The following is a 19,750-nucleotide window of genomic DNA, read 5'->3' as shown; positions in this document are numbered from 1 at the left end:
TCCTACAGACGCCACGCCTTCCGCTTGGACGCTGTAAAAGTGTTTCCACGTAAACGCTGGATGACTGTTCTTCATGGAAAAACACTGTATGTCTGTTGACCCTCCGTTGGCTGATTAAATACGCCACCTCCAATCATCTGTATGCATCACAATACAAGTGCTGTGTGCTCGGTGACTAACTCAACAGTCCACCATATCTGTTTTAGTTACAATTTAATGCAAAGAAGTGCAGAGTGATGCAGTTGGGGTGCAGAAATCCAAAGGACATATACCAGATAGGAGGAGAGAGAGAGATAAGCACAGCTCAGGAGAAAGACTTTGGGGTGATGGTGTCTGAGGATCTCAAGGTGATGAAACAATGTGACAAGGCGGTGGCTGTGGCCAGAAGGATGCTAGGCTGCATAGAAAGAGGTATAACCAGTAGAAGAAAGAAGGTGCTGATTTACTTTCTCAAGTAGTAAATTTAAAACGAATCAGAGAAAATGTTTCTTTGCTCAACGTTTGTTTTGTTACATTTGTACCCCGCGCTTTCCCACTCATGGTAGGCTCTATGCGGCAGGCAATGGAGGGTTAAGTGACTTGCCCAGAGTCACAAGGAGCTGCTTGTGCCGGGAATTGAACTCAGTTCCTCAGGACCAAAGTCCACCACCCTAACCACTAAGCCACTCCTCCGTGTATTTAAACTCTAGAATTTGTTGCCAGAGAATGTGGTAAAGGTGGTTAGCTTAGCGGGGTTTAAAAAAGGTTTGGACAGCTTCCTAAAGGAAAAGTCCATAGACCGTTGTTAAAATGGACTTGGGGAAACTCCACTGCTTGTTTCTGGCATAAGCAGCATAAAATATGTTGTACTTTTTTGGGATCTTGCCAGGTATTTGTGACCTGGATTGGCCACTGTTGGAAACAGGATGCTGGGCTTGATGGACCTTTGGTCTTTCCCGGTATGGCAATACTTCTGTACTTATGTCGTTGGTGAGGCCACACTTGGAGTATTGTGTTCAGTTTTGGAGGTCGTATCTTGCTAAGGACGTAAAATGACTTGAAGTGGTTCAAAGAAAAGTGACGAAATGGGGTTTACATAGCAAGACATGAGGACCTGAACATATATACCTGATATGATAGAAACGTTCATATACTTGAAAGGTATTAATCTACAAACAAATCTTGTCCAGAGACGGGAAGGTGGTAGAACTAGAGGCCATGAATTCAGGTTGTAGGGGGGGCCGACTCAGGAATAATGTCAGGAAGTACTTTTTCATGGAGAGGGTGGTAGATACCTGGAATGCATGAGATAAGCACAAAGGAATCCTGTTTAGAATTCTGTATACAATTCAGGGGATAGAGGTCAATAATCAGCCGGCAATGCTCAGCGTTTTGCTGACCATTGCTGATGTCATGCCTGGAAATTCAATGCTGGGCCATGTCCGGGCTCCAGCATTGAATTTCCAGGTTTCTGGAGCCGGCTAGCATTCAGCACTCAACCGGCTTTGGGGTACTGCATATAGGGTTGACTTTAATGTGGTCATGTTTATATGGTTATATTGGTCAATTAAAAGCTGAATATTGGCACTTAACTGGCCAAGTGCTGACTCCGCCCATGGAACACACCCAAAATAGTCATTTTCAGATAGGAGCTAAGCAGACATTTTCAGTGATTAGATCCCAAACAAGCGATGTAACCAACCAGGAGCTATTTGTTGGCTGGTTAATTTTATAATTGATCCACATTTCAGTTACCTGTTGTTGTTTGCTGATTGCAACTTTTCTGTTCTTTCTTCTAATTTTTCATGACAATAAACATTTTTAGTTTATTGCCGCTGCTTGTCTGGACTGACTAAGAATCCTGGTGGTTTATGTGTTGGGTCTGTGAGTGCTTTCTAGGCACCTATAGGGATATTGTAGGCACGTATACAGTTAACGCACATACATTGTTATCACGCATTTAAACTATTAACGCGCCTATAACACGGCTTAGTAAACAGGGCCCTACATGATTACTGGGCTGAAAAAGCAGGATCGAGCCATTTCTTGCCCCTTGAAGTAGCAGGTACAGTTTAAAATGTGTGTTGTGTTCAGAACTGTGTTCAAATTGATCTGGAACATCCTGTTTGGATCTATGAGCCATCCCAGCCCTCGTACTCCGGTCAAAAGGAACTTTTGTGTATTCCTTCACTTGACAATACGTTTTATTAGTATTATGCTAATATTGTATTATGTCTCTGCTATTTGAATTCCAGTGCTGTTAAATGTGTAGATTTTTGATACTGTTTCACGGTAGTTCTGTTATTAGGTTTCAATTTACTGTTTTCACGTTTACCTCAATTAGGACCCTCTTTACTAAGACTTGTTAGCGTTTTTAACGCGCCTACAATTAACGCATGCGCTAACCATGTAGGCGCCTATGGGGATATTATAGGCGAGTAAACGGTTAACACGCGTACATGGTTAACGCTCATTAAAAACACTAACTATAATGCGGCTTAGTAAACGGGGCCCTTATTGTCTTTACGTTTATTCTTGGTTATTTTACTATTGTTATGCTGTTAACAAAATTGTTAGTTTTATGTTATGTTTAAACGGTTTTTATCGAGATTTCAGCATATTGACCATAACAATACATTTCACTGAACATAGCGCACCAGCGAGTCAGGCAATATACATCTAACACCTCATGGAACAGTATCCAAAACCTTTCTTTTCCATTTTCTCCCCTGTCCCTTGATCCTGTTAGTTTTATGTTAAACTGTACCTGATATACACCGCCTTGGGTGAATCTCTTTATAAAGAGGTTAATAAATCCCAATAAATAAATAAAATATATTTCATTTGCTGTTCGTTAATTAGTTTTACTGAAATATTATTGTGTATGATATAAGCTGTTTGGATTAATGAGGATAGACAGGATAGAAAATATATTAAATGAAATAAAAAGAGTGAAAGCTTTTTTTCCTTCACATCTTTAGTGTTTGCAGCAAGGAGCCCAAACACTTGAAATTTTCAGAAGTGGCGAGTGATGAAGATGAGGATGTGCAAGCTGAAAGGACGAGAGTTGGGGAACTTCTGGCAAGCAAGGACTCTGAAGAGGTAATCAAAATAATCCAGTCACTCACGGTGAAAGGGACTTCGCATGAAGACTGAGTACTTACTCCTGCGGGAATGTTTCACATTCACACTCAGTGGCAGATGTAATCTAAGTTGCTTGTAACTCAATTTGTTTAAAATGACACTAGAAATGTGATTTTGATAATATGCAAATTCTGAGTGTAATGCTATTCAGCAATTATAGGAAAGACAAAACTGTTGCAGTCTAAAGGTATTAAAGAATTTTGTGCTTTGAGATGAGGGAAGTAAGATACGTTTAAACTTGGCCTTGAGCCACTAGGCAAAAACCTTGGAGTATGACTGTTGTGTATTGTTTATTTTATTGATTGACTAGTATAAAAGGCCCGTTTCTGTAGGCAATGAAATGGGCGCTAGCAAGGTAATCCCCCCCCCCTGCAGCGTCCTTCCTGTCTCCCCTGCCCCTCCCTGCAGCCACCCATCTGGTCTCAGGACCCCCTCCCCACCAACCCTCCTCTGCCCCTGCAGCCACTCATGTGCAGCGGCCCTCCTCTCTCCCCTGCTCCCCCTGCAGCCACCCATGTCCAGCGACTCTCCTCTCCCCCTGCCCCCCCTGCAGCCACCCATGTCCAGCAACCCTCCTCTCCCCCTGCAGCTACCCATGTCCAGCAACCCTCCTCTCCCCCTGCAGCTACCCATGTCCAGCGACCCTCCTCTCCCCCTGCCCCCCCTGCAGCCACCCATGTCCAGCAACCCTCCTCTCCCCCTGCAGCTACCCATGTCCAGTGACCCTCCTCTCCCCTGCCCCCCTGCAGCCACCCATGTCCAATGACCCTCCTCTCCTTTTCCCTTGCCCCCCCTGTAGCCACCCATGTCCAGCAACCCACCTCTCTCCCCTGTCCCCCCTGCAGCCACCCATGTCCAGTGACCCTCCTCTACCCCTGCCCCCCTGCTGCATCCCTTCTGTCTCTCCTGCCATCCCCTGCAGCCACCCATCTGGTCTCAGGACCCCCTCCCCACCTCCCTCTTCCCTGCCCCCCACCTGCAGCCATCCATGTCCAGCGACCCTCCTCTCCCCCTGCAGCCACCCATGTCCAGTGACCCTCCCCTCCCCCTGCCCCCCTCCAGCCACCCATGTCCAGCGACCCTCCCCTCCCCCCCTCGGCGCATCACCCAAACCCCTACCCCCCCAGCGCATCACCCAAGCCCCTACCCCCCCCCAGGCACATCAACCCCCTCGCCACCCGCAGCCGCCAATTCTAACGCTGTCCGGCTGCTGCTGCGTCTCCTGTTGAGCAGCAGCGGCCGGTACAAAAAGAAAAAAGCCAAAAAAAAAAGATTTTAAACCTGAAACATGGCTCCGTAGACAGCCATCTGGCATTGGCTGTCATCTCTGCAACCGCTCCTCCTCTCCCCTCTGACGTTGCTGCGCTCCTCCGGGGTCTTCCTGCAGGGGCAGTGACGTGGAGGGGAGAGGAGCGGCTGCAGTGACGACAGCCAATGCCAGATGGCTGTCTACGGAGCCGCGTTTCAGGTTAAAAATCTTTTTTTGGCTTTTTTCTTTTTGTACCGGCCGCTGCTGCTCCACAGGAGAAGCAGCAGCGGCCGGACAGCGTTAGTATTGGCGGCTGCGGGTGACGAGGGAGTTGATGTGCCTGAAAGGGGGGGGTAGGGGCTTTGGTGATGCGTCGAGGGGGGTAGGGGCTTGGGTGTTGCGCCAAGGGGGGGGGGCACTGAGAGCTGATTGGTAGGCAGGGGGAGGAGTAGGGAAACACGCTCCGCCTGGCTCACAGTTTTGCAGGGCAAGGGCTTGGGTGTTGTGCCGAGGGGGGGGGGGTCACTGGGTAGGCCTGTTTCCCAGGCAGGGGGAGGAGTAGGGAAACACCTCCCCTTGCCTTGGAATCAGCTGTCAGTGACATCACTGACGTCAGTGCATTCTAAACTGCCTAGCAGACCACCTCCGAGGGAGCCACGGTCCCAGGCACATTAGAACGTTGGAGGTGAGAATTATTATATAGGATTATTGTGAACTGCTTGTCCTCGTTATTTTTTTTGTCTTTTGCCAGACGCCATCCATTTTGGTCAGCAGTTTGCATAAAGAGTATCCTGAAAAGAGAAATTTTCTTCTCGGAAGGAAGATAAAGAAGTTGGCGACTAAGAACATCTCATTGTGTGTAGGAAAAGGTTGGAACTGTATGAATTACCCAGGGGGAGGCCCAAGGCAAGATGCCGCCCCCCACCCCATGAGCCGAGATCCCGCCTCCCACCTCCCCTCCCGGGCCGAGATGCTGCTCCTTACAAACTGAGATGTCGCCCCTTCCGGGCCAAGATGATGTCCCCCTTCCTTCCTCCACCTCATTCGCAGCGTTTACTTTATTGTTTTGTCACGAGCCAAAAGCCACCAGTGGTAGGAATTCCCATATGCTGCCCTGCAGCCGGCACCGACCTCTTCCCTTTACAACGGCCGCCTGAGCCTCTGGCGAAATAGGAAGTTACATTAGAGAGGCGGTCACGATAAAGGGAAGAGGTGGGTGCCAGCGGCAGGGCAACATATGGGAATCGCTGCCAGCTTTTGGAACATGACGAAACAACAGGTAAACGCAGCGGACAGGATGGAGGAAGAAAGGGGGAGATGCTGTTCCCCGAAGAGTGGAGAGATGCCGCTCCCCAAAGAGTGACGCCCAGGCCCACGCGTCAGGTGGCTTAATGGTCAGGTCGCCCCTGGAATTACCCTTCGGCTGTTTTTTTTTCTTTATGGAGCAGGGTGGTCTTGTTCTTCTAGGCTGACATGTGCAATGTGTGTGACTTGTCGTAGGGGAGATACTGGGGCTGCTGGGACCTAATGGAGCTGGGAAAAGTACCCTGATCAACATACTGGCAGGCGACACCGAGCCAAGCGCAGGACAGGTATATATGGTGGAGGCAAATGTTTTATTCACAGTATTTCCAGGCTGTAGTTTTTTTTTTAATTAATGAATTTTATTGAAAATCTGCACATATACAATACATAAACTTAGCATATCAGAAACCAGCCTTACCAGGGCCGCCGAGAGACTAGGCCAGGCCCGGGGCAAGGCCGCCCCGCCTCCGCCCCCCTCCCTGCTGCCCCGACCCCCCCCCCCCCCCACGGTCGCTCCCCCTGCCGCTGCAGTCTGCGGTCTCACCTGCCTGCCTCCACGGCTCCAGGCCCCCTTCATTCAAAGCAGCAGTCACAGATCCACCTCTCTTCTGGCCTTCCCTCCCTGTGTCCCGCCCTCACGGAAACTGGAAGTTACATCAGATGATGGCGGGACACAGGGAGGCAAAGCCAGAAGAGAGGCGATCTGCGACTGCCGCGTTGAATGAAGGGGGCCTGGAGCCGTGGAGGCAGGCAGGTGAGACCGGGGACTGCAGCGCCAGTGGCCTGACCCCGGCGTTGGGCCCCCCTTGGAGGCCCAAAGAATTTTGCCCCCCCCCCCGTTCCCCCTCTCGGCGGCCCTGAGCCTTACCCTGCCCCCCCACCCCCTCAGATCCCCCAAAGGGTTCCCCCTATGCCAATCTCAGTCCACGCAATGAAGAGAGAGCAGCAATCTGAAGCGTCCTTCTGCAAACCTTCTCAAGAAGATAGGGTAGATCTCCAGACTTGGTATTTGTCCCACATCTTTTGAAATTTCAGCAGCTGGTCAGTCTTGGTTGCTGTCAGTTCCACCGTCAGGTGGAGATAGGCCAATTTCCTAAGATAGGTGGATTTAGGTGGAATCAATGCACTCTTCCATGCTGCAGCCAGTGCTAAAAGTGCTACCGTAAACAAATTAATTGCCAAACTGTGATGCTCCGATTTTATGCCAAAGGGCCTGCGATGTAGTAAGCAATATTTGACTTTCAGTGGGTAAGAGCCCTCCAAGCCCCCCAATATCTGCTGGGCCAAATGAGTGAACCTTCTGCCAATAGGGCTAAACATCTGGACAAGTCCACCGTATAGGATACATATCGCCAAGCATCCCATAGTTCTGCCAGCAGAGTCCCGTCCCCGTATGAAAGATTTGTAACAGCTGTTTCGGCGTATGGTACCAACGTTATAACATTTTATGTCCATTCTCTATTAATGTGCAACTGACAGACGGCCTAAGTAAAACTCTAAAGCTCATTTCCAATTTCTCCCCCCCCCCCCCCCCCGGTGAAATGCCCAGTTCTGGTTCCCAACTCTGTATAAAGGGATCGACGGGAGAATGAAACAAAAGCAGGGCTTGGTAGATTCTCCTCGACTCAAGAGTTTTATTGATCAGACCCGACACGGTCCGTGTTTTGCCGAAACTGCCTGCATCACGGGTCTATCAAAGTGGATGGTATTCCAGTGTGTGAAATCAGTAATCTAGGGTGATAGTCTCAAAAGGATGCTGAAAAAGCGCAGGTCTAATCAATAAAACTCTTGAGTTGACGCCCCCACCCTCCAAGGCTTCTTGTGCTTTTATTTTCGTTACCTTTAGTATTATACAAATCTTTTCAGCTTATTGACTTGAACAAGAAGGATATTAGGATAGTGAAGAAAGAGATATTTTGAGATGGCGGCATATAAAGACTAAAACAGAAAGGGAAGTGGGGGTGAGAACCAGGCTATCCAAAGACAGGACCACTGAAGTGGTGAAATGAAGCAAAGCTTATAAAGACTTAATTAACCAATCTAGTCTGTTCAGTAAGGTGGTCAGGGTTATAATTATCGCGTTTTACAGAGACAACCCCCCACCCCCACCCTCCACGCACACATTAATTTAGGATTGTAATTGCTAATCTATGCAGTTCCCTCCCCCTCCCCCCATGCATTTAGGATCATAATTGCCACTCTCTGCAGCCCATAGGAGCCAACTTTTCAAAATTATTGGGGGTGCTATGCCCAATGGAAATAACCCCTCCCTGTATACATTCAAGCAATTTTCTCAATATTGGAGGTGCTCAAGCACCCAGAGTCGCCTCCTATGCTGCAGCCCCCCACCCCTCATGCATTCATTTGCCATCGTAGTTTCTGCTTCATGCAGGTTATTCCCCCACTCACTCGGAGCTGGAGGTCTCCCACGTGGCATCTCCGTAAACAATTAGCCTGATACACATCTGTTGCAACAAATCAACTATGTTGAGCCTCACTAAAGATTTTTGAATGCGTTTCCCATTGCTTCTTGTTAGCAGCAATTTAAAGATTCCATAAAGTGAAATGAAAAAAAGTCTGTTCTACCCACAGGTTTATATGGACGATAACTTACTGGAAGGCCGTAAAGAAATCAACTCTGTCAGTTTTGTGGGATACTGTCCACAGATCAACCCACTTTGGCCCGAGATTACCCTGGAAGAGCATCTCGAGATTTACGGTGCCATCAAAGGAATGAACCCAACTGAAATTAAAGAAGTGATAAAGCGGTAATCGCCTTGCCCACGTTACTAAATATTATCTTAGTCCAGCACCTTCTAATAAATGATTTAACTGACCTGGTAAATGCATATGTGAGTTATTAATTAAGAATTAATATGCTTAAGATATTGGCCTGCTGATAAAGAATGGGAATGCATAATGTGATCTAAGTGTGTGCTACCTGTCAAGTAGCGATAATTCCTGGATAACTTTATCTAAATATTGAGCTGCTAATTTTATTTGGATAGCGTTATCTACATAAGTGGCTCTCCAGCACGAACCTGCCAAAGCTAGGCCCCATCCCATGAGCACTTTCTTTTTTTTTAGTCCAGATAATTTTTGGATGGGCACCAGTTTGTCCTCATAAAAAAGTAACTGGTGGGAGGGGAGGGGAGGGGAGGGATTTGATTTGGCTGACTCCCATAGCTGGATAAAGCTTTAGAATATTGACCTCGTGAGTCAAAATAGTCTTGTAGACACAATAAGGTCCAGATCAATAATGTAACTCTTTTTGGGTCTCTTTGAGTTACATTATTGATCTGGACTTATCGTGTCTATTGAGCTACGCAATAAATTTGGACTTTTTATACATCATCTAAAGACCATATCTTTGTGTCATCTTCGCTGTGTGATTTTGAGTTTACACCAAAATAGTTTTGAACATATCTGTCTTCATGGTGCTAACCAGAGTCTCTTATCTACTTAAATACAGTAAGGTTTTGCAATTACCATGGGTTAGTAGTTAAATTTAATGTATGGTGACTATAAAACCATGGTGGGGCACCCTAAGGGGCACTGCAGTGGACTTCACATAAAAGGTCCCAGGTACACATCTCACTGTTACCCGTTTATATTGTACGGGGAGCCCTCTAAAACCCACCAAAAACCTACTGTACCCAACTGTTCACCACTACAATAGCCCTTATGGTTGCAGGTGTCACCTATACGTAGGTACAGTGGGTTTTGGAGGGCAGACACTTTCCACCACAAGTGTACCAGTTACAGTGGGATATGGGCCTGGATCCCCTTCTCTACAGTCCACTGCGCCGACCACTAGGTTACTCCAGGGACCTGCTTGCTGCTCTAATAAGACTGGCCATAACACCTGAAGCTGTCATAGAGGCTGGTATGTTCTGTTTCTTTCACAGCTTTGGGGGGAGGGGGGGTCAGTCACCACTGGGGTAGTAAGGGAGTTTATGCCTTAATCTCTCCAGTGGTCATTTAGGCAGTGGCGTAGGAAGGAGGGGGCGGTGGGGCGGTCTGCCCCGGGTTCACGCCGCTGGGGGGGTGTCGGCTCCGCTGGTTCCCTGCTCCCTCTGTCCTGGAACAGATTACTTCCTGTTTTGGGGCAGAGAGAGCAGGGAACCAGCGGAGCCGACGCAGCTCCCAGCGACGTGCACTCGGGGCGGAGCAGCCCTCCCACCCGTCCCCTTTCCTGCGCCAGTGGTAAGAATGCGTGCCAAGGGGGGGGGGGTGCGCCGTGCTGCACCCGGGGGGGGGAGTGCGCAGCGGCGACCCGCCCCAGGTGTCAGCCGCCCTCGCTACGGCACTGCATTTAGGTTACCTTTTGGTCACTTAGCCAGAATTGAAACAGGTCTAGCCAAAAACATTTTCATTTTGGCTCTAGATGTTTTCATTTTGTTCCGTTGTTACAGAAAAACATCTATCTTTTGGTGCTACCCATGTCGCGCCTAAAACATACCCCCTTGAAATTTGGAAAAGCTGTGGAGCAGAACATTGGGGTATTGAAAATTGCAATTTGGATGTTTTTGAGAGAATAGGGTCCTTCTGCCAGTGTATGACATTTTTTTGGACTTTGTTTTGAAAATGAGCCCCACAGGATCGCTGTTGCAGTGGCATAGCCAAGTGGGCCCACGCCCATCCACTTTGGGCTCAGGCCCACCCAGTAGCAGCACACCTATGATGTGGCTGGCAGGAATCCCCAAGCCCCACCAACCAAAAATTCCCAACAACTGTCCCTCCTGCATACCTTGTAAATAAGAGATCTTCGCCTCCAGTGAGCAGCGACTGATATACTGCTCGCACTGGCCCCACAGCCTTCCCTCTGACGTATTCCCGCCTAGGCCAAAACAGGAAGTTGCATCAGAGGGAAGGTTGTGAGGCCAACATGAGCAGTGTGTATTAGTTGCTGCTTGCTGCCTGTGAAAATCTGCTTTTTAAAAGGTATGTGGGGGAGGGGGATGTTTGAGAGACCATCAGGTGAATTTTCAAAAGAGAAGGGCGCCCATCTTCCGACACAGATCGGGAGATGGGCGTCCTTCTGTCAGGGTCGCCCGAATTGGCATAATCAAAAGCCGATTTTGGGCGTCCTCAACTGCTTTCCGTCGCGGGAACGACCAAAATTCACAGGGGCGTGTTGGCACCGTATCGAAGGCAGGACTGGGGCGTGCTTAAGAGATGGGCGTCCTCGGCCGATAATGGAAAAAAGAAGGGCGTCCATGACGAGCATTTGGCCGACTTTACTTGGTCCATTTGTTGTCATGACCAAGCCTCGAAAAGGTGCCTGAACTGACCAGATGACTACCGGATGGAATCGGGGATGACCTCCCCTTACTCCCCCAGTGGTCACCAACCCCCTCCCACCCAAAACAAAAATGTAAAAACATTTTTTACCAGCCTCTTTGCCACCCTCAAATGTCATACCCAGTTCCATCACAGCAGTATGCAGGTCCCTGGAGTAGTTTTTAGTGGGTGCTGTGCACTTCAGGCAGGTGGACCCAGGCCCATCCCCTGCCACCTCTTACACTTGTGGTGGTAAATGTTGAGCCCTCCAAACCCCCCCCAAAACCCACTGTACCCACATGTAGGTGCCCCCCTTCACCCATAAGGGCTATGGTAGTGGTGTACAGTTGTGGGGAGTGGGTTTTGGGGGGCTCGGCACCAAAGGTAAGGGAGCTATGCAGCTGGGAGCAATTTCTGAAGTTCACTGCAGTGCCCCCTAGGGTGCCCGGTTGGTGTCCTGGCATGTCAGGGGGACCAGTGCAGTACGAATGCTGGTTCCTCCCACAACCAAATGGCTTGGATTTAGTCGTTTTTGAGATTAGCGTCCTCGGTTTCCATTATCGTCGAAAACCGGGGACAGCCATCTCAAAAACGATCTAAGGTCAACCTAAATTTCATGATTTGCGCGTCCCCGACCGTATTATCGAAACGAAAGATGGATGTCCATCTTATTTCGATAATACGGGTTGCCCCGCCACTTTACGGGGCCGTCCTGCGAGGACGCCCTCATGAAAACTTGGGCGCCCCGTTCGATTATGCCCCTCCATATGGCACACAGGCGAGAGAGGGAGAGACCAAGAGGCATATTTTCAAAGCACTTTGGGAGGCTAAGTTCCATAGGTTTCTATGGAACTTTGGGAGGCTAAGTGCTTTGAAAATGAGCCCGCAAGTCACTTATGAGACAAGGCAGAGTTCTTCTGCCCACCCAAAATTGGGTGTCTGGCTCCGCTCCTGCGCTATTGGCCAAGTGAAAGTATCACAGTCAGTTGTATTGATGGAGTCATGTATGCAATATTTCATGTGTCACACAAGACTCCTGTACACATTTTTTAGAATTTCGAGTGCCTTTGCCCTGAAAGATGAACTCAAGAAGCCGGCTAAGAAGCTCTCGGCAGGAATGAAAAGAAAGGTAGGGCTTGGAAATATGGAAAGTTCAGCCACTGCGGTATCCTTTGCCATTGGTAATTATAATTCTGTCCCCTCTGTTCCTCCCCAGTTATGTTTTGCACTGAGCTTCCTGGGGAACCCTGAAATCATGCTGTTAGATGAGCCGTCGACGGGTATGGACCCTAGAGCCAAGCAGCAGATGTGGTGAGATCCAGTAACAGGCATAAAAAGGGATTGAATTAACTGTAGTTTCAAACTTGAACTCTCAGGGCTTCGGTCATCTTAAAACATCTTTCGAACTACTGGTTTTCAATCCAGTCCTCGGGACTGCCCCCCACTCCCCACAGCCAGTCAGGTTTTCAGAATACCCACCATTAATATGCATGAGATACGTTTGCACGTAGTTGAGGTCAGGGGCGTAGCCAGACCTTGATGGGGGGGGGGGGCCAGAGCCCAAGGTGGGAGAGCACATTTTGGCCAGCCTCCCTGCTGCCAACCTCCTGCTGCCCACCCACCCCCCCCCCCCCCCCGGTGTCGCTGGAATACTTCTGCCTCCCCACCGCTGCTCCCCCCCTCCCAGCCACCGCCGCTGGAAGGTACCTTGGCTGGCGGGGGTCCCCAAACCCTGCCAGCTAAAGCATTTGTCCCGCGCTGGTCTTACCTTGCTGGTGCCCTGTCCTGCTTTCAGCACTGTGCATGCTCAGTTTCATTAAAACGAGCGTGCACGGCGCTGAAAAACATGACACCTTAATAGTTCAGGAAGGTGTTCCCGTAGGCGCCTTTTTGCCTTTATAAAGTACTAACTAAAATTCTGCAGAATAGTGGGTGCTGACATTCACAGCTGTTCGGGAACAGCTTGCAAAGTACGTATGCATTTTATAAAAACATGTGCCTAATTCGTGCTCAACCCAGACCCCTCCCCTGAGCAGGCTTACTGTAAAAGTTCACGTCCTAATTTCCTAAGAGCACATTCACATGAAAATGGTTTACAAAATCGCTGTCCACATGTTCGGGGGAGATAGAGGGACATGAATGTCTTAATGGGTGGATTTGGAGTTATTGTGCTTTATAAGGAGGCTTTCTCCCTTCTCAAATTTAGCAGGATGTTGCTGTAGAGAAAACTACTACTACTTATCATTTCTATAGCGCTACTAGACGTACGCAGCGCTGTACACTTGAACATGAAGAGACAGTCCCTGCTTGACAGAGCTTACAATCTAATTAGGACAGACAAACAGGACAAATAAGGGATAAGGACAGAGTAGCAACATTCTGTGTGGAATCCTAAAGAGCAGCAAGATTCTGTGCAGAACCTCAGAGTAGCAAGATTCCGGAATCCCAAAGACGACTACTACTACTACTTATCATTTCCATAGCGCTACTAGACGTACGCAGCGCTGTACACTTGAACATGAAGAGACAGTCCCTGCTTGACAGAGCTTACAATCTAATTAGGACAGAAAAACAGGACAAATAAGGGATAAGGACAGAGTAGCAACATTCTGTGTGGAATCCTAAAGAGCAGCAAGATTCTGTGCAGAACCTCAGAGTAGCAAGATTCCGGAATCCCAAAGACGACTACTACTACTACTTATCATTTCTATAGCGCTACTAGACGTACGCAGCGCTGTACACTTGAACATGAAGAGACAGTCCCTGCTCGACAGAGCTTACAATCTAATTAGGACAAACAGGACAAACAAGAGATAAGGGAATATTAAAGTGAGGGTGATAAAATAAGGGTTCTGAACAAGTGAATAAGGGTTAGGAGTGATTTACAGAGTGAAATGTGTGAGTAAAACCTTTCAGACTCTGTTCAGAAGTTGCACATTTTTCATGAAGTAACAGAAGATCCCCAAAGTAGGACCCCATGCTGCAAAATCTGAAAAAATAAAATAAAATTTAAATACAGGTGAAGACTGTGTAGTTTAGACTTATACATGGATTGAAGTCAGGGCCAGCCCAAGGCAAGATGGCGCTAACATGCTGCCCCCCCCCCCCAGGCCAAGATGCTGACCCCCCCCCCCCCCCCCCCCCAGCGTTTACCTCATCACATTCCAAACCCGGAAGCGGCAGCAATTCCCATACACTGCCCTGCCGCCAGCACCCCTCTCTTCCCTTTACTGCGGCTGCCTGAGCCCTGACAAAATGGGAAGTTACATCAGAGAGGCGGCCGCAGTAAAGGGAAGAGGCGGGTGCCAGCGTCAGGGCAGCGTATGGGAGTTGCTGCCGGGTTTGGAACGTGACGAGGTAAAACGTGAAGGAGGAGATGCCGCTCCCTGAGATGCCGTTCCTGAAGAGTGCCTCAGGTGGCCTAATGGTTGGGCCGCCCCTGGTCCAAGTAAGATAGCTCCGAGATGTCACAGAACGTGGACAAGTTAAATGGCACCATTTCTGTTAGTATGGAAGCCTCACTCTCGTGTCCCTGGCACTGTGCTGTTTTTCAGGAAAGCGATGCGGGCCGCGTTTAGAAGCGGAGAGCGAGCTGCCATTCTCAGCACCCACTACATCGAGGAGGTGGATGCGCTTTGTGACCGTGTGGCCATTTTGGTATCCGGACAATTAAGGTTAGCACTGGCCACCTCCGCACGTCTGTGTGTAATCTGTAGAGAAGATTAGCGTGCTTGCTATGGAGAATTGGGTTATGCAAGTGAATAGGGTGGGGACAGGAGCCTTTGGTACCTCACAGGAGCCCTCTGTCTAGAGTCCTGTTGGAAAGGTGGACATTAGCTTAGCAGAGTTTAAAAAGGGGTTAGACTGTTTCCTAAAGAACAAGTCCATAAACCACTACTAGATGGACTTGGGAAAAATCCACAATTCCAGGAATAACATGTATAGAATGTTTGGGAAGCTCGCCAGGTGCCTTTGGCCTGGATTGGCTGCTGTCGTGGATAGGATGCTGGGCTCGATGGACCCTTGGTCTTTTCCCAGTGTGGCATTACTTATGTACTTCAGTTAGCCTGGTCTATCTGGCAGGCCAGGACTCATGTGTTGACCGGACCTGGAAAGGCTACAGAGATCCAGCTGCTGGATATTCAAGGAGCAGTGATGCTGCTACTGGTAGCTAGTTAGATAACTGAAAACTTTGTGGCCAGATGGGGTGGGCAGGAAGGGGTCCTGGAGGTGAGTAAAATAGAATCATGTGTGCTCTGATACCTAATTGGCCTTACCTGGCCCACAATTTTTTCTAAATAGACCAATATCATTCATATATATTTTGAGAATAATTTGCCTTAAATATTGGCCCGAAATTTATTTCAACAATTGTTAACCCTAAGTAGAAAAAAACTGATACCAAACTGAGCTCTCACGTTTTATATATAAAAAAAGAAAGGGAAAAGCCTCAGAGGTCCGTGGTAAATACAACACCCTTATGGACTGGTCTGTGGAACGCTCCTTGTATGCTACTTTCTAGCTTACTCTGGGCTCAGTGTGCTGCGGCGGCTACGAAAGTGCACAGAATGTTGGGTATTATTAGGAAAGGAATGGAAAACAAACACGAGGATGTTATAATGCCGTTGTATCGCTCCATGGTGCGACCGCACCTCGAATATTGTGTCCAATTCTGGTCGCCGCATCTCAAAAAAGATATAAAGGAATTGGAGAAGGTGCAGAGAAGGGCGATGAAAATGATTAAAGGGATGGAACGACTTCCCTATGAGGAAAGGCTGAGAAGGTTAGGGCTCTTCAGCTTGGAGAAAAGGCGGCTGATATGATAGAAGTCTACAAGATAATGAGCGGAATAGAGCGGACAGATGTGAAGCGTTTGTTTACACTTTCAAACAACAGTAGAACCAGGGGACACAAGATGAAGCCAGAATATGGTAGATTTAAAATAAATAGGAGAAAGTTTTTCTTTACTCGGCGTGTAGTTGGACTCTGGAACTCGTTGCCGGAAAATGTAGTGACAGCAGCTGGCCTTACGGAGTTTAAAGGGGGTTTGGACAGATTTCTGAGGGAAAAGTCCATTGAACATTATTAAAAATTGAAATGTTTTTTTTTTTTTTTTTTTTTTGGGGGGGGGGGGGGGGTTGCTGGGTTCTTGAAGCCTGGATTGGCTGCTGTCGGAGACAGGATGCTGGGCTTGATGGACCCTTGGTCTTTTCCCAGTATGGCGGTGCTTATGTTCTTATGTTCTGTTCACACTGAACCTCTATCACCTATTTTCATCCATTGCTAAACTTTATTTGACCAAATATTTTTATGTTTTTTTTATATTAATAAAACCTTCATATAACTTGCAGCTCACTTATCTGTACCAACGGGGCCCATTTCACCCACTGAAAAGTAATGGCGGCCAACACTTAGAGAACTATATCCCTGATGAAGCCAGTGGGTGAAATGGGCCCCGTTGGTACAGATAAGTGAGCTGCAAGTTATGTGAAGGTTTTATTAATATAAAAAAAACATAAAAATATTTGTTTGGTCAAATAAAGTTTAGCAATGAATGAATATAGGTGATAGATAGAGGTTCAGTGTGAACAGCCCAGAGTAATCTAGAAACTAGCATACAAGGAGCGTTCCACAGACCGGTCCGTAAGGGTGTTGTATTTACCACGGACCTCTGAGGCTTTTCCCTTTCTTTTTTTATATATAAAACGCGAGAGCTCAGTTTAGTATCAGTTTTTCCCACTTACCGAGTTAACAATTGTGTGTATAGTGTGGATTTCGGGTTAATTTGGCTGAAAGTTATTTCAACATGTCTTCTGCTCCCAGTTTTGATCGTAAATATTAGTTCAAATAGTGAGAAACCAGGAAGGATTTGTTTAACGATCATGAGGCGCTGCAGAGGTACAGAACGGTACTGAGCGTGTGATAACCTTTCCTAAGGTGCATCGGTACAGTTCAGCATCTGAAGAGTAAATTTGGCAGTGGGTATTATTTGGAAGTGAAAGTTGCCGACATGACCGAGACACAGAAAGAACTTCTTCATAAGGAAATCCTGCAGATCTTTCCGAACGCAAGCCGGCAAGGAAGGTAAAACATTACATTACAGTACTTAATAGCGTTTATACCCTGTACATAATGTTTCTGGTTGTTTGGCTCACAAGAAGTTGGGATGCCCAGGACAAAATTACAACATCATAATTTTTAAAAGTCCATTTGAGTAGAGAGGTGTGGTAGCCGTGTTAGTCCATTTTTAAAGGTAATCAATAGAAATCAAACAAAATAAAACATGGAAAAGAAAATATTTTTTATTGGACATAACTTAATACATTTCTCGATTAGCTTTCGAAGGTTGCCCTTCTTCGTCAGATTGGAAATAAGCAAATGTTGGTAGATGACAGTATATATAAGTGAAACATCAAAGCATTTCAGTGACAGTCTAACAGGATGAGGGTGGGTTAGGTGAGAGACAGGGAGAGCTGGGTGGATGAGGGACAGGGAGATATAAGTGGAAATAAGAGGGTGACAAAGCAGTACAATTTTATGGTTTATAATGAGCTAGAAAACCCAGAACCTTGTTAAGTCCTGTCTGGTGGGTGTCAAAATATTTAATCATTCTGACATCAAAGGTCTTACGTTCCTGTACTGTTTTAAAGTTCCCTTTCAATATTCTCACCATAAAATCACTGGTACAGTGTTCTGGTTTTGTAAAGTGCTGCCCCACAGAGGTGACATCCTGGTTGGTATTGGCATTTTTCATATGATGTCTATGTAAATTAAATCTCTTCTTTAGCATCTGACTTGTTTCTCCAATGTAGCACATTTCACTTAAATATACTGTCATCTATCAACATTTGCTTATTTCTGATCTGACGAAGAAGGGCTACCTTCGAAAGCTAATCAAAAATGTATTATCTCCAATAAAAAAGGTATCATCTTATTTTCTTTTCCATGTTTTATTTCTGTTGATTACCTTTAAAAGTCCATTAAAATGAGCTACATCCCTAAATACTTCTTAAACAAATAGGGGTCCTTTTACTAAGCCGCATAAGTGCTAACTCGTGCCCAACGCGCATCAGTTCCGAGTTACCGTGTGGCCCGGGCGGTAATTTCAATTTTTGACGTGCGTCTGATAGGCACGCCAGAAAATATTTTTATTTTCTGGCGCGCGGCCGGTAATCGGCATTCTGACGCACGTCGACCGTTACCGCCCAGTTAACGCATGAGACTTTACCGCTAAGTCAATGGACGTGCTACATGAGCCGGGCCATGCAGGAAGTTGGGGGAAGTCTCGCAGGACTTGAAAGCGTGAGACCTTCCCCAAGATGCCCATTGGGTGTCTCGGTGTTTACCGCCAGCTGATTTCTACCACGGCTTTAGTAAAAGACCCCCTAAGTTGCCACTGTCAAAAAAATGAACCTGGATATTCAATGCCAGTCACTTGAAACAGCCCAGCTGAATATCGGATCAAAGCGTTGCCCACTGCTGGCTGAATATCGGGCAGAGAGTTCCCAGGCAGAATATTGCAAGAATTCAATTGAATAGACCACAGTTTTCATGTGAGGGGAACTTTCAAAACAATGTACTATAGTCCTTGTCCCAAACCAGCATAATCTTTCGTCTATTCTTGTTATCTTTATTTCTGTTTTTTATATATCAATTTAAACAATGTAATAAATAGTCTGTAGCAATATTTTCTTCGGGGATCATCAGATACTAAATGCTGCTCTCACCATATGAACACAACTTTCAATTTTCTTTTATCCATCCTGGAAAAATGGTTTGATGCGCAAATCTTCATGGATCAACCCACATTCACTTTTCATCTGTTTAAGAATTTCTTATGCTTTTCTATACGTTTTTACTGGATTCCCATCACTATGTTTTTCAATAAACTGTTAACTTTCACATCGTCAGACAGAATATTGGCATTTTACGGGCACATATGTCATTATTCTAAACGTTCGCAAGCATAGCATGTGCTAAATGTGAAAACCTGGTTTATAGAATAACTAGCAGTTGAGCCCGTAAAAACGGGCTGGTATTGGGGGTTTTCCTTCCTTCCTTCCCCCTCCCTCCCTCCCCGCGAGGTCACCACCGCTACTGTTCCCCCCCCCCCCCCCCCGGAGTCGCCGCCAACCCTCCACCCGGCCCCTCTCTCTCTCCGCTACTAAACTTACACATCCATTCGCCGGAACGCAGCACGCACATCAGCTGAGCTGCCGTCGGCCCTTCCTTCTCTGCCTGTGTCCCGCCCTCCTGTGACGTAACGTCAGCGAGGGCGGGACACAGGCAGGGAAGGAAGGCCGATGGCAGCTCAGCTGATGTGCATGCTGCGTTCCGGCGAATGGATGTGTAAGTTTAGTAGCGGAGAGAGGGCCCGGGCCGGGGGGGGGGGGTAACAGTAGCGGTGCCCTCGGGTGGGCGGGTGCGGTATCAACCTCGGCGGCGCAGTTTCCCTCTCTGTCCCGCCCTCGTCATCACGTATTGACGCGGGGGCGGGACAGAGAGGGAAGTCTCTACTGCGCATTTGCGAGTGAGTCGGTCACTCGCCGTTTATATGTTTGATCCTTTTATTGTCAAGATTAATATATTTCAGCCCACCTAAGCTAAAAATATCTGTGAAAATAAAAACCTCCAAAATGTAATTGTAAATGAATACTTTTTACATTTTGTAATTTTATTTTATTTATTTATTTGTTGCATTTGTATCCCACATTTTCCCACCTATTTGCAGGCTCAATGTGGCTTACATAGTGCAGCAGTGGCAGTCGCCAATACCGGCATGAACAAATA

At 47.3% G+C, this 19,750-nt stretch overlaps 1 protein-coding gene across 1 annotated transcript in view; it reads left to right on the top strand.

The window, feature by feature from the left end:
- ABCA5 (ATP binding cassette subfamily A member 5) overlaps window positions 1-19,750 on the top strand; it is a 135,692-nt gene that overhangs the window by 104,715 nt on the left and 11,227 nt on the right. Inside the window, exons 29-36 of the mRNA XM_030208503.1 lie at window positions 2,961-3,081; window positions 5,124-5,241; window positions 5,873-5,964; window positions 8,270-8,445; window positions 12,014-12,089; window positions 12,177-12,271; window positions 14,515-14,634; window positions 16,898-17,044. Coding sequence (XP_030064363.1) covers window positions 2,961-3,081; window positions 5,124-5,241; window positions 5,873-5,964; window positions 8,270-8,445; window positions 12,014-12,089; window positions 12,177-12,271; window positions 14,515-14,634; window positions 16,898-17,044 — 945 coding nt within the window. The remainder of the gene's footprint in view (window positions 1-2,960; window positions 3,082-5,123; window positions 5,242-5,872; window positions 5,965-8,269; window positions 8,446-12,013; window positions 12,090-12,176; window positions 12,272-14,514; window positions 14,635-16,897; window positions 17,045-19,750) is intronic.

Source organism: Microcaecilia unicolor, chromosome 6, assembly GCF_901765095.1.
Source record: "Microcaecilia unicolor chromosome 6, aMicUni1.1, whole genome shotgun sequence".
In the NCBI taxonomy this organism is placed as follows: Eukaryota; Metazoa; Chordata; class Amphibia; order Gymnophiona; family Siphonopidae; genus Microcaecilia; species Microcaecilia unicolor.
Note: the sequence above shows the minus strand (reverse complement) of the source record. Positions and strands in the feature narration are given on the sequence as shown.